This window comes from Alosa sapidissima, chromosome 16 (genome assembly GCF_018492685.1).
Source record: "Alosa sapidissima isolate fAloSap1 chromosome 16, fAloSap1.pri, whole genome shotgun sequence".
NCBI lineage: Eukaryota > Metazoa > Chordata > Actinopteri > Clupeiformes > Clupeidae > Alosa > Alosa sapidissima.
The window spans coordinates 32,654,643-32,669,404 of NC_055972.1; the positions used below are offsets into that span (position 1 = coordinate 32,654,643).

Below are 14,762 nucleotides of genomic sequence, written 5' to 3' on the forward strand. Positions count from 1 at the left end.
GATGTATCACATTGTAATACACTGCTCAGAGATATTTCATAACTGAACATGAGATACAATATTATACTACCTTGGTATAAACCAATAAACCACCATATAATTTCACAAGCTTTAGGAAAACCCCTTACAGATCAAAGCTCAGAACAGATTATAATAGGGAACCTGGGCTAAATCTTGGTAGGAATGTTAAGACAATATCTACTCCACATCTAGGCCTATCTTTTTTAGCCTGTGATTGTGAATAGGGACCAATGTATCATCCAATATATACTCCACATAGGTGTATCTTTTGATAGCCTGTGATTGTGAATAGATACCAATGTAGCATCCAATATCTACTCCACATCTAGGTGTATCTTTTGCCTGTGATTGTGATTGAGACCAGTGTAGTCAGCAAAGAATCTTGCTTTAGGCTTGAAGTCCAGATCCAGTTAAAGCAACACTAAAGCACTTTTCCTCTGTGCACACACGCTATTTGTTGCATGATTTTATGAAAGTATGATGTATTGCGACTTCAGAAACAAGTCAAATTTGTAGTTTCTTATGTCTCATTCCATCGAACTATAGATCCGCTACCCGATCTGGCAAACTTACATAGTGCGGTTATAGCCGATAGAGGGCCGCGAAGCGAATGTAGAAGTGCCGTTCACCTTGTTACGAGTTGATGAACCACTGAAACGATTTTGGAAACATTATTTTAAGGTATACAAAAAACTCTTTGGTGTTGCTTTAATGTGAAATTCCGTGTCAAATCATATAAGTTGTTGCTGCACCATCTCAGATTTTGTTCAAACCTTGTCTAGGCTATGATCGATAGATAGATAGACAGACAGACAGACAGACAGACAGAAACTTTATTGATCCTCCAGGGGAAATTCAAGGTCTCAGTAGCATACAGACATCACGCACAACATGCACTTACAGCAGAAAAAGTAATATAAAAACTCCACTGTACAATAGAGACAGTAGAAGATACACATGATACTAAAATACTAAATACACTATATAAACTTAATCAAATATCAACACAGTGTGCTTAAGGATGATCAAGCATGACCGGGCAGGGACTGAGCCTGTGGAGGATGATCGCTTCCTTGTTGTCCCTGTCAAGGGTGCCATGGTCGTGGACCCCTCAACCGACACAAGCAAGATGCAATATACAGTTGAAAGGGTGGGGATAGTAATATGGACATCTGCTTTACTACTTTTCACTGAGGAAATTCCTAACTTTCTCAATAGAAGACACATTACTGGAGCAATCGATGTATCGATTTTCGTAAAGCATTCGACACAGTAGACCACCTAATTTTATTATCCAAACTTCACTCTTTTAACCTATCGCCCTCAGTATTAGACATGATCTCTTCTTATTTAACTGATAGATCACAAGTTGTCAAAATTGACCATGCAATATCTCAGCCCTTGGGATGTGGTATGGGTGTCCCACAGGGAAGCATTCTGGGGCCTTTACTCTTTCTTCTATATATTAATAATCTCCCAGCTCTGTGTAAATACTCTAAATGCCTAATGTATGCTGATGACACTGTGCTCTTTCTGACCCCAACTCTGATATGATAAACTCCAAACTGTCATCTGACCTTCAATTTTTACATAAGTGGTTGAATGACAATCACTTAACCATCAATGTTAAAAAAATATGAAATATATAATAAATATGAAATAAATTAAATGAAAAAAGAGAATGATGTATAATGTAGACAAGATAATATAACAAAACTATATCAGTGCAAGAATAGGTTGAGGTAAAAGGGTAACAGCAAGGGCGTAGGTTTGGTCTCAGCTTTGGTGGGGACACATCTCCAACTCCTGCTGTCACGATACCAACATTATTGTTTCAATACCAATACCAAGTGAAGAATCTCGATTTCGATAACTTTGCGATTTTTTTAATTTTGATTTGGTTTGGGGGCCCCCACCACCTTGACGTAGGGGTGGGCGATATATATCGTCTGCGATAATATCGTGATTGCTGTTTTAACAATGTGCAAATTGACATTATCGAGTATTTAAATTACTTGGGGGGAAAAACACTTGAAATCACGCATTGAACCCCCATACATTCACTAAGCCAGGAGGTGAATGCGAGGAGGATCCTGGCTGCAGCAGAGCAAGTCACGTGATTGCTAGTGGTCCAAGTTGTCACACACAGCCTAATGTTTATTTTGTGCGGCTACTCCATTCAAGTTAAAGTCACGGTATTATATGTAAACATTGGGCTAGCCTTTGAGTATTTTAATAATCAGTTGTAAACAAAGAAGTCTTCTTATGTTACCTTTTTGTAAATGGACTGAAGTTCGCTCTAAATATAAACTTTTATTGATTATGCTAACCGTTAGCATCTCTATGGGATTTCTCATATACATTAGCCATAAGCTAATGCATTCGTTTCTATTCTGTAAGGTCTGCTTAGTTTTACAGTGAAACCAGAGAATGTCTAATAAGGACCTAGACGGGCTCTGGTGAAACCTAAGTAAAGGTTTGAAAGGAACTTCAGCTTCAGACTTTCTCTTGGGAAACTGTCAGGCCTATCTATCCTCTGTAATGTAGCTGGCTAGACCATGTTATTGCCACACATACAAGTGGGGGCAGAATTGGAAATGTGTCATAGAGTGACAATGCATTGGTTTGGTTAAAAGGTCATAAGTTAGGTTATTGGTTATTATTGTAATAATGAGCTGTAAAGTAACTCGGACTTTTAAAAACATTTAAAAAAAAGTTTTTTAAAGGATATCGACTAATAATCGTTATCGTCAAAATCACAAAAAATATCGAGATATTATTTTTTGTCCATATCGCCCACCCCTACCTTGACGGCATCAGTAATATTAAATATTGTGTGATCATTCACATCAGTGGCAATCATAGAATTTGATTGACCCACACACAACCCAACCCCCCCCCCCACACACACACACCACACACACACAGAAAGTGATGGTTGTCATAGGTTTCTATTTCATATTTTGGTATTCATATAAACTTTATATACTGTATATTGTTAATTATTTATAGCATTTTATGATCTGCATAATTACTAATAGCTAAACATATTTGATCATTTGAATACATCATAATGATATTTAAATTATTAGTCTGCACTTGTCTTCAATATCATCAAATTTGTGGTGTGCAAGTTTAATTGTGTGCCTGTCACTTGAACGCAATTAGCTTTCAAACTCACGGTTTTAGGCTAGTGGAAAATAGTTTCGCATAGTGCAAGGATATGTGGATTCAATTAATCATGTTTGCTATGTCATTAGATAAAATAAATGTTCAAAAAACTAACAAGTCAAAGAAAATCTTTCTTGAATGAGATCATAAAAGGAGAAAAGTAAGTGTCTCACCCCTATTCAACATGACTCCTAACCTTGGTTGAAAGATTACAGAAGCTAGGTTAACTGTAACAATATACTGGGTAATATCCTAACAGTTAATGCTTTTTTCCTTAGTAAAATCCGCATTTGAAAACCTTGTCACCAGTTGCCACAGCATAGCTGATCTACAAAGCCCAAAAAGAGGCAAAATGTGATGCTGAAGGGCAAAGGGAATATTACAATGTTTTACACTGACCTCTTTTGGGTTATGTATTGGTAGACATCCCTGATAATTTAGCATACACACTCGCTCGCTTTTCTGACAGTCACTACAAAGTAGGCCTAAGCTATGCTTTGACTCTGTTGTGTGTGTCAGATAAACCCCCTTCGATTTCAGCCAATCAAATGACAGTGCTTCTTTTACTGTCGTCCTTGCCGTTGGAATAGTCCAAATAGAACAAAGGAGTTCGCTAAAATATTGGTGGGGACAATTTTGTCATCTCAAAATTTTGATTGGGACTAGTCACTAGCGTCCCACCCTAAACCTACGCCCATAACAGCCATTGGTCAAGTATTGAGTATAAGGTGTTAAGCATCAAGTACGGCCACAGTCCAGGAGGGAGGGAGGGGTTGTGCAAATGTGCTAATATAGCATGTAAACAGACTATGCAGATAAGTCTATCTCCTTGACCCTTAAGTGAAGTGTTGAACAGTTCAATGGCCCTGGGGACAAAACCAAATTTAAAATAAATCCTATGTCTTTTGATTTGTAAAAAGTAAATAGTTTTGTAAAAAGAGTTTTACAGCATGAAAAATCACATTATCTGGGAAATGTTTGGGCATTATTATTATTCTAAGGCATCCCAAACGTTGTGGAAGACAAACATGTTCTCAGTAGTATGACTGAACCATTCAAATATTGTACAGTTTTAATTGATTTTCTACAAGGTCCTAGATTTGGGGGGGGGGGGGGGGGGGAGTGTAAAAAGAGTTTTTGCATGCATTTGTTATCAATCATTGTTTTTGTTTTTACATATTTTATTAATATTTGATATTTTGAGCTCTACATATAATGGGCTTGACGATTTTAAGGATTAAACAAGAGGGAGTAGTGTTTTTCAGTCCTTTTCATAGGATTAAAATGTCATATGGGGTAGCTAGTAGGCATTTATGTGAAATTTATGTGAAATCATTGTTTTGCCTCAGGGACAAGAATGAAAACATATTGGTATACAATGTAACCATGTAAGTGTATTTGAATGAAACATGGTACATCATTGGCAATTTATACACAACATTACTATAAACTGAGCTATTCCACAATGTTTTTTGTGTTCCTACTAGTGATCACCAGTCTGCATTTTGTTCCATATCTAGGGGCTTATATAAAATGAATGGACATGCAGTACAAACGTTTAACAGTCCAGCCATACCGAGAACATGTCTGTCTTTCACCTTACAAAATTTGGGCAGGCTAGGAATAATATTTTCAAGATATTAACTCATTGAATGCCGCGCTGTTTTCGGAAGCTTTGGCCCAGAGTGCCAGCAATCTTGATCATTGTTCACGATTTTTGTAGAGCCACAGCGTATTCTATGTTATAGCTATGGACACATACAATGGCTTGTTTGAAAGGTGAGACTTTAAGCTCTCAGTAGGTACAAACCGTTTATTTCTACATGCCTCTGTTCCTAATAAATCCCAAGCTAAACAGTGGCTAGTTTTCATCAAAATCCCTGTTTTATTTCTAGAAATGGAGATGTAGCGTCTTTGATGAAATATGAAGTGTTGCCTGTAAAGTTTCCGGGAAGTGACCTGGCGAGACTGCCACCTAGTGATAAACCCACAAAAATGGCCTGGTTTTGACCTGACGTGCATGTGTCACTGATTCAACCCAAAGCGGCAACCATCAAAAGCAGAGTTTTAAGATTAAATGTCCAGATTGTGCGTTTTCATGAGTTTTCGATCGTCATATATTTCGTTTCAATTCCTCACAGAGTTCCCAAAATCACATATAAGGTGTGTTAGAGTGTCTAGTGTCTTAATTAAAAAAAAAGCTAAAAACGTAATATTACGTTTTTGGCACTCAACACATTTTGGCACTCAATGAGTTAATGCCCAAACATGGCCTGCAAGATAAAGCATTTATGAGGGTGTAAACATGTATACAAAATCAAGGGTGAAAAAAAATATTTGAAACCATTGGAATTCAACAAAGATATTTTATAGGTCTTAGTTTTGGAACCTAAATATTAGGTAGACAAACACGGAATGACCCAAATACTTAGTTAATAAAGAAATCTTTGTGTTTTTACTTTATTCAAAAACAGTGATTCACAGTTTTAAGCTATACACTTTATTACAGCTTATGTAAAAGTAAATCCTGCAATGTGGATGCAGGGTTTTAAATAGTAATTTCTCTACCCTGTTAAACTGTGATAATTAATATTGTCTGTGAATAAATAAGTATACAGCACAGTTTTACTGTAATGTTTAAAAGTGTTACAGTTGCCATGCTAGACAGGAGGTTTCATCCAAGCTAATTCTCAGTGTTGTATGTCCAGTCTTATCTTTCAAAGACAAGAATCAGTTCACAGTGCAGCGTCTGTGGAAACATGTCCACAGGGATGGCTACCTTGGGTACAAATGGCTTTCCAGTGAGTTTCCTCTGTTGCTCAGAGCTGCAGCACAAGTCTCGGAAGTTTCTCATTGCCTCTCCACCCGGTTTGCAAGATATGTATACAAGTCTGTGAATGGTGGGGTGGTTACGGAGGGCTCTGATCACTCGATAATGAAGTCCCGCCCTGGATGGATTAACCACTGCAGTGAGTCCACCCTCAGACCCAAGAGAAGGTAAGAGTTTGGGTACAGCTACTTCAGCTTTTCCAACTAAAAACTCACAGTTAGACACTGCATTGAGCAAAGCATTATATTTTGCATCCTCCACTGCCTGTTCGATAATCTCAATGCCAATAACTTTTTGCACCCTGGAGGACATGGATATCCCAATGGCACCTGTTCCACAACAGACATCCAGTAGAGTGTCACTTCTAGTGGTGTGGCTGAGATCCCCTACAGTCTGATAGAGACACTCTGCTGCTGCCCTGTTCACTTGAAAGAATGCATCTGGAGAGATACGAAACGTATAGCCCAACACTTCCTCATGGATATGTGGCTGCCCATGAAGGAGCTGGTATGGAGACTCCTGGTGGCTGCAATGGGTCATAGAGCTCTCCTGAAAGTAAAAGGAGTCCAGATCACAAACTGACCCTGGACCCTTTGTGAAGTACTCCACAAGAGCATTTTTGTGAATACAAATATCTTCTGTGGTTAGGCATTGAGGGTGAAAATAAACAATGGCCATGGTGTTACCTGCTGCATTAGTCCTCACTGTAATCTCTCGCCAGTACCCTCCATCATGGAATACAATACAAGGCTGCAGAGGTGACTGCCGAATAAAGTCCTCATAGCATCTAGCAACCAACTTGTGTTTTTCGGGCATGTTCAACAGGTGATCTCCATTAACACAGACAATGTTGCCTCTTTTCCCACTGCCAATGTAGAATCCAACAGTCTTTGGGTTTCCATCAACTCCTTTATTAACAGAGAAGGTTGATTTGTTTCGGTAATAATATTTCACTGGAGATGGTATTATAGGTAACAGAGGTATGCTAGGGAGATTAAAGGATACACTTGACATCTCGGATAGCTGCTTTGAAAGTTCAAGCAAGATTGTCTGCTGCTGGTCCTGCTTCACTCGTAGCTGTTCCTCATAACTCAACCTCCACAGAGGGGTCACAGTATCAGCCAGCCGTTCCTCCCATGACAGGCTTTGTGATCCTAAGTGTTCTCTGGACTTGGCACTTTTCTTATTCTTTTGTGAAGACGGTGTGGAACGACTTGCAACCCAACGTACATATCCATGAGGCAAATGCTTTCGAAGACACTTAAGGAAAGAACATGTCGCTCGTTTGGGAAAATTACCACATCTGACATACATCTGAGATATATTTTGCATCTTACCTCGAAGAAAAACACTAAACTGGTCACTGATTAATTTGAAGTTTCAATGTCGTTAAACATTCCTCATAACATGCCTCATCCACATAAAAGTTGTCGCTAATTGATGACGTGATCGCCGCTAGTGTAACGTCATTCCATGGTGCCCCCTCAACCAGTAAACAGTTTCGCTGTCGCGATGGATTCAAACAAGGACGAAGCTGAACGCTGCATACAAATTTCAATCGAAGCACTGAAGAATGATGATCCAGATAAGGCTCGGAGGTTTCTTGAAAAGGCACAGAGACTGTTTCCTACCAACAAAGCTCAATGTATGTAATGACACCGCGGAAATAGAGCTTTAGAAGGGTCATTACTGTTACATGCGCAGGCGCAGTTGAGATAAAACGTTATCCGACCTCAACATTTATTTTAAGTTAAGATGACCAAAGTTATAGCTTTTTAACTATGTCATATATTGGAGGTTGAGGCTGTTTTATGGCTCTAAATGTTATGTTTAGAAAATTAACGTGTTTGTGTATGTCTTGTGCATTTGTTGATCATGAATGCTGTGGGCATGTGTGATTAACGTTACCAGTCCAGCTATGCTAGCTACAATGTTACAAAATCTACCCAAAGTTACTGTGTGTGGAAACGATAGAAAGATCAGATTCAATTACAGATAACCAAAGCTACTGGTCACATATATATATCCATGTCCATGTACGTACACATCCATATATGTTAATTACATGTATTTAGGAAGCTAGATGGTTGTGGTTGTCGCTGCATACTAGCTAGCATGTTAGCTAGCATGAATGGTAGCACACAGATGTAATGTAATAATCTAGGCAGCTGAATAACAGCAAGTCCGTTTGTTACAGCTTTACTTGAAACAATCGAACAGAATGGTAGACCCTCTAGTCAGGAGAACCGCTGTGGGGACAGTGGTGACATGGGTGTGAGACACAGGAGCCATGCAACAGAGGGAAACACTTCAGGGGAAAGTGCCACAGACTCTGCCAAACCATACACTTCAGAACAGCTTGATTCTGTCAAAAGGTTATGTATATCGCACATTCAGTATGCTTTATGTTTTATGTACAAGCGATGGAATGAAACTTAAAATGACAATAGGAAATGTAAAATAATGAGCAGTGGAAAGATGGGGTGGGGGAATGACAGCCAGCTGATAACTTGAAAATAAATGAATGTTCTTTGTACAGTTGGTTCAGATACAGTTGAGGTGTGGTTCTGGAAATGAGCATCAGAATGGGTAAATGTAACGTTTGAACTCTGGGCACCGCTACCTGGCCTAATCGACATTGCGGCCAGCCACATTATATCCTTTTGACGTAAAGAGTAGTCTATGGGCTGAACTAACCCAACTAAATGGCTGAGTATTTGGTGTAATTTTTAAATTTTGTTGTCCATGTGTTTGTTTACACTGAGTTGCCCCTTGGAACTGGAACTGGCCATGATGTCGAGAATAGATCAAATAGCTTGTTTCCATGAGCAGTACAGTTCAGTTCGGTACAGTACGGTATAGGCAAAAATATTTGCGTTTCCATAGGCATACCAGTTTATACTCCGCAAACATTTATCAGACCACCTGTAGACAATAAGTCTACAGGCCTATCTCTGTGTGTTTGAATGATCATCTGTTTTCTTTATACTTAACATCTTTTTTCATTGTTATTTGCTTAATGCAGAATAAAGAATTGTAAAAACTACTATGAAATCCTTGGAGTAAGCAAAGATGCATCAGAAGATGATCTGAAGAAAGCATACAGAAAACTTGCCTTGAAATTTCATCCCGACAAAAATCATGCACCAGGTGCCACCGAAGCTTTTAAAGGTGAACACCAATTTCAAGTTCTGCTTGTCAAAGATGTAATGCCTGTTTCCTAGAAATGTTTGATGTGGTATCGGATACCTTTGTTATCTACTCTTCCTGTGTGGTATAGCCATTGGGAACGCTTATGGGGTACTCAGTAATACAGAGAAAAGGAAGCAATATGACTTGTATGGAGAGGAGAAAGTACATCCGTCCAGACATGGACATTCACATCGTGGATTTGAAGCAGACATTTCTCCTGAGGACCTTTTCAATATGTTCTTTGGAGGTGGCTTTCCGTCAGGTGAATTTCCAATCAGAAATAATTCCTTTTGGATTTCCATGCCAATTTCTCATTTTAAAAATTAAAGGGGTTGTAGGCATTCTTACAATTCTAACATGGCATCTCTGTTTTTATTTTAGGTAATGTTCATGTTTATAGTAATGGCAGGATGCGCTATGGCCATCATCACCGAGCAGACAGAAGGGAGCAGCACAGAGAGGTGGGTTGCAGCAGTTTTCTAAAATGGTCTTGGATTATGAGTGCACAAAGCCATTGTATGGCACTCTGCAAACGTACACCTGCGACAGCATTCCATTAGTGTTACTGCACCAAACAATAATCAGCTGCTGCGTCTTTTCGTTGCTTGGTACCGATGTTCAGAATTTATGAACAAATCCGAGGCAAAGATCTCCACGATGCGAAGCTCCAAAAAAGTTCAGTAATTCCGTATATCTGGACACCTTTAGGGCTGTTATGCCACATCCATCCTTGCGAAGCCTGCTTCCTTGTTCAGCCGTCATTTACTATGGTTGTCAAGTTACCATTTTAAAAAAAGCATTGATATGGAATAGTGATCTAAACTTTCTTACCAGATCTACTTCATAGGTGTTGTGATATACAGAATTAATAGACCCCTGTCAGCCAATCAGAAAATATTATATCTTGTCTTCAGGGATAATGTTGAAGACCTACTTTGTTTGCACTAAATACCAATCTGTCACTCGATAGGGAGGCCTGGCCCTGTTTGTTCAGCTGATGCCCATCCTCATCCTCATTATCGTCTCTACTCTCAGTCAAATGATGGTGTCTGATCCCCCTTACAGCCTCAATCACCGCCCGTAAGTCTTTGCCCGATGAGTTTCTGCATGTACTTTCTTTGTGTAGAGATAGCTGATGTTTTCAAGTGATGAAATTTAGTAGCAGTTTTTGAGCGGTGCCCATGAATATTGGATATAAATTTTTGTTTTGTTTTTTCAAGTGATAAAATTCAGTAGCAGTTTTTGAGCGGTACCCATGAATATTGGATATACATTTTTGTTTTGTTTTTTCAGATACTAACATAAATCTGTTAACAGGTCCTTGGGGCATATAAACAGGAGACAGACTGACACTCTGAAGGTGCCTTACTATGTGACTGACCAGTTTACAGAGGAATACACTGGAAAGGACCGTAAGAATATTGAGAAGAGTATAGAGGAGGATTACATCTCCAACTTAAGGAACAACTGCTGGAAGGAGAAACAACAGAGTAAGTCCTTTTGAGGATGTGATCGTATCAATTATGTTCAGAGGAATAGCTATCAGTATCAATTCTGTTTTGGCACATCCTTGTGATATGGAAAGTTCACACTTTTGCACAGATATGATTCCATTACGGTGGTAGTGTAGTGGTTAAGGAGCTGGGCTAGCGTGCAGTAGCCTGAAAGTTGGTTCAATTCCCGGCTTCCACCGTTGTGCCCTTGAGCAAGGCACTTAACCCCAAGTTGCTCCAGGGACAATGTGATCCCTTGTAATATAGCTCACATAATGTATGTAAGTCACTTTGGTCAAGAAGTGTCTGCTAAATGTAATGTAATGTAATGTAATGTAATTTCTAAGATAAATGCTTTATGAGCATGTGTTATGCATAAGTAAAGAGTAGCCAGTGCGTACAGAGTTGTGCAGGCTGTGCTGTCATATGCTGCAGGTGTTTTCCCCCCATGCTGGTTAAACCCATAATGCCGTTGAATTTCCCTATTGGTGACCCTACCACTTCGGGTTAAAATTGTTGTGTGAGCAGTCACTAAGGTTTCAGAGACCCTTTGACAAAAACTATGCAATGTACTCCAGTCATAATGCAACCCATTCCTTCATTTTGACCACATTGTTGAAATGTTTTGTATCACATCCAGTAGCTTAGTGACGTAGAGAGTGACGCTCCAGATACATAAATGAGGACACCCCATTGTAGCGCTTCTGCCATCGTTTTGTTTGGTAAATGGCCTCTGAACTCAATTAATCATTTTGCTAGTGAAATGAGTCGCATCATATTCCCATCAGAAATACATTTGAAATTGTAGAGCAATGGCTCTACAGACAGTTTAGTATATATTAAGTATACATTTAGTTTGAGGGATCTCAACTGTCGTTATGCAGTGTAACACTCACAAACGTAATAACTTCTAACATGTTTTTAAATGTAATATACCCACAAATGCAATAATTTACCACAAGCATAATAACTTATACCACAAATGTAATATCCCACAAACATTTTGAAATATTACATTTTCTGGAAGTTGTTATGGTTGTGGAAAGGGTAGAAAAGTGATTACATTAACTTCCATCAAATGTGAGAAATCACTGATTTTGTAATTCTTTTTTATTTTATTTGTTTGTTTGTTTTATCAGTTGTAAGAGTATGTTTGTCAAAACTCATCTAGACAAAACCCCTGGAGTTTAGGGCAGCCCTTTGAATGGCATAGTTTTGAAATATAGCACATTATGTACTACTGGGAACAGTACTCTGATTCTTTTTGCAAAGCTGCATAGGCACCCCTTTGTGTTTTTACCTTATATTATTGTAATTAGGGGCCAAGCAGCTACAAATACACCGTTGTGTTTCTACCTTTTTTTTTTACTGGGGGCCAATCATTAAGTAGCATATTCTGATTTTTTATCCTGTCTATGGCAGCCCCTTCAACTACATGACTAAGAAATCTGGCATGCTTACTGGGGACAGTTTCTGGTTTCTTTCACTAAGTTTAATGTTTGTCTGCTAATTTAGTTGTAGTCAAAGTTGGAGGCTGGATTTGGAGGCTGTAAACCTCCCTCCCAACCCCTGAAGAGACATTCCAGTAAGAGATGCTAGCACCCATGGGTTTTAGTTTGCTTGCTAGCCATGGAGAGATGCCATGGGAGATAAGAGTTGTTTGAGAGTTGTTTTATTGGCAAAGGGAGGCCTTACAAAGTATTAAACACAGGAGGGACAATAATTGTAGCACATGCATTTCTCAGAATAAAGTTTGTGGGAAGTTATTACATTTGTGGGTGTTATAATGCAGTACATTGCTTATGTCCGATTAAGAATTGTACAATAAGTGGGCACTGTGGCGCAACAGGCTAGAGCGCCCATACCATGTATGGGCCCAAGTGCCCATGGGGACTCAGGTTCGAATCCGACCTGCAGTCATGTCCCAATCCCACCCCATTTCTCCTTCCCACTGTTGCTCTTCACTTTCCTATCTCAATAAAGGTAAAAAGCCCAAAATATACTTTTAAAAAAAAACAGCAGCCTCTTAATGAATAGACTCTGTCATGGTAAAACTCATTAAATGGGGTGTTCTTAAAAGATCCTAATTAGGCAGAGTGTGTTGAATTGTTCTCTTACTGTGAGTGGGTGCAGTGCCATTGAGCATGGTTATACAGCTACAAACATCAGCTGCATTCTTCAGGTGTTTGTCATTATAATCTCAGTTGATTGATGTAGCACGTGTACACTGTATTCTGATACGTTATCTTTTAGATGTGGATGATAAACTGAAAAATTAGTACAATGTTTGAGTCGAGCGGAGGAATATTGACCACTAGACATCACATTGCCCTGACATTCCCTATGAGCCTGACCTGTGGTTTATTTTTCAGAGGAGGGCCTTCTCTACCGGGCACGCTATTTTGGAGATACTGATCTGTACCAAAGAGCCCAGAAAATGGGCACTCCCAGCTGCTCGAAGCTCTCAGACATACAGGTTTTGCTCCATGGATAGACACTGCCTACAAAAATAAAGGTATGTATCCCACGGTTTATCAGACCACTGTAGAAGTTCCATATTATGTCTCCTGAAATAATACAAAATACAAAATACAAATTTAATTAAATGCCTGTTTTGCCTCACAGATTGATTCTATTTCCCAACATCTGAGTTGACTGAATTAAGGTAACACCTTGGTTGTATTGAAGCCTTCAGCGAGGAGGTTGAAGCGGTTCACAGAAATCATTTACTTCAAGTGATGCTCACGAGTGAGCATTGTCAACCCTTGATTTAATCAGAGAGAGTATGTGAGAGGATATCAGTCTAATTCAGAAATGGACAAACTGGTCTCTGCTGACTATCTACAGTAGAAGAATGCATAATGGGCATCAGTCATCTGAGATGGTAAATAAGCCTGCTAAAATAAAGCTTTTTGATATTACCATTCCTCACTTGAAAATGTAGTAGATTTTCTTCAAACCACAATGCCTTCTGGGACAATGGAGCCAATAGAAACGGTATGATTTGTATGACCTCTGTGTACACAGTGTTTGGACTCTGCAGGGACGCAACTGAGATTAAATTATTAAACGTATGTCATTTCTTGTTTAATTGTTCCCCTATGGACATGGTTGTAGCTAGCAAAATTTTGAAATAATTGCTAAATCGGAAATTTATATTTATTAACACTGAATCTTCATTTTGTTTTCAATTCAGTCTATTTTGAGTTTTATGAGTATACTCATGTGATGCCAATCCATGAGGAGTTCTGCACAAAATCTGCTTGAAAAGTACATTTTATAAAATACATTTTTGTATTAATGGAATTGATGAATCATTACTTTTACATGTATGGTTTTAGCATAGCCAGCTTTTGGCAAATAAAGACTACATGTTTGGGATGTCCAGATCATTGCAGTCCAGTCCTGTTATTTGTTTGGAGAACAGTGTGAATACCAAAACAAGTGTTTGTGTAAATCATAAAGTGGTCAAATTTCCCTAGGTTATCATTTGTTCTTTACATTTTAGCCCAAATCCTCCCTCCCCCTCCCCCTCCCCCTCCCCCTCTCTCTCTCTCTCTCTCTCTCTCTCTCTCTGTAAGAATGACAGCTAGACACTAGAGGGCATCAGTGAGCCACTGATATGATGGTGAATGATCCCTGAATTGCCTTAAATGTTTAAGTGTTTGATTTGCTTTATCCACGGAGATGTAACGCTGACAAATAGTGACTGCTTGGGTCATCAGGGAAGACATGAATTGTGTTTATTCTCTCTAACTCTATTAACCTCTGTATTTTATAACCACATCATCTTTCAACATATATTTGCAGAAAAATATTGATATTCAAATGTCATGAACAAGAGTCAGAAAATGGCTAATTCAAAAGAAATGTATTTGGACAATGAACAATAGTATGACTGGATGCATGAAAGGCTTGGTGCTTGTTTAATGATTATGCACCTTAGATAATTTTTGAACACCCTCTAGTTTTAGTTTCTGCAGATGAATCACCCGTATTCCTTGACCAGTAATGTTTTGAAGTTGGTGCAGGTGTGTCTAAATGACCGGTCAGAG

At 38.9% G+C, this 14,762-nt stretch overlaps 2 protein-coding genes across 2 annotated transcripts; one reads left to right on the top strand and one right to left on the bottom strand.

The window, feature by feature from the left end:
- Nucleotides 1-5,634: 5,634 nt before the first annotated feature.
- On the bottom strand, nt 5,635-6,832 carry trmt2b (tRNA methyltransferase 2 homolog B). The gene is made up of 2 exons (XM_042066050.1): nt 6,709-6,832; nt 5,635-6,571 (listed from the first exon to the last, which is right to left on the bottom strand). The coding sequence occupies exons 1-2, from the start codon at nt 6,715-6,717 to the stop codon at nt 5,903-5,905; spliced, it is 678 nt and encodes a 225-aa protein (XP_041921984.1). The 5' UTR covers nt 6,718-6,832; the 3' UTR covers nt 5,635-5,902.
- A 622-nt stretch (nt 6,833-7,454) lies between these two features.
- dnajb12a (DnaJ heat shock protein family (Hsp40) member B12a) lies at nt 7,455-14,094 on the top strand. Its single transcript, XM_042066072.1, has 9 exons — nt 7,455-7,667; nt 8,220-8,397; nt 9,048-9,193; nt 9,303-9,476; nt 9,596-9,675; nt 10,185-10,294; nt 10,532-10,704; nt 13,080-13,222; nt 13,333-14,094. Exons 1-8 carry the CDS (start codon nt 7,496-7,498, stop codon nt 13,199-13,201), a joined length of 1,155 nt encoding a protein of 384 aa, XP_041922006.1. The 5' UTR covers nt 7,455-7,495; the 3' UTR covers nt 13,202-13,222; nt 13,333-14,094.
- The last annotated feature ends 668 nt before the right edge of the window (nt 14,095-14,762 follow it).

Excerpts from the sequence above, each read along its gene's own strand:
- dnajb12a (XM_042066072.1), top strand. The coding sequence starts at position 7,496 with ATGGTGCCCCCTCAACCAGTAAACAGTTTCGCTGTCGCGATGGATTCA. Across the intron at positions 7,668-8,219 it reads TCCTACCAACAAAGCTCAAT|CTTTACTTGAAACAATCGAA; the intron begins GTATGTAATGAC and ends CGTTTGTTACAG. Across the intron at positions 10,705-13,079 it reads CTGGAAGGAGAAACAACAGA|AGGAGGGCCTTCTCTACCGG; the intron begins GTAAGTCCTTTT and ends TTTATTTTTCAG.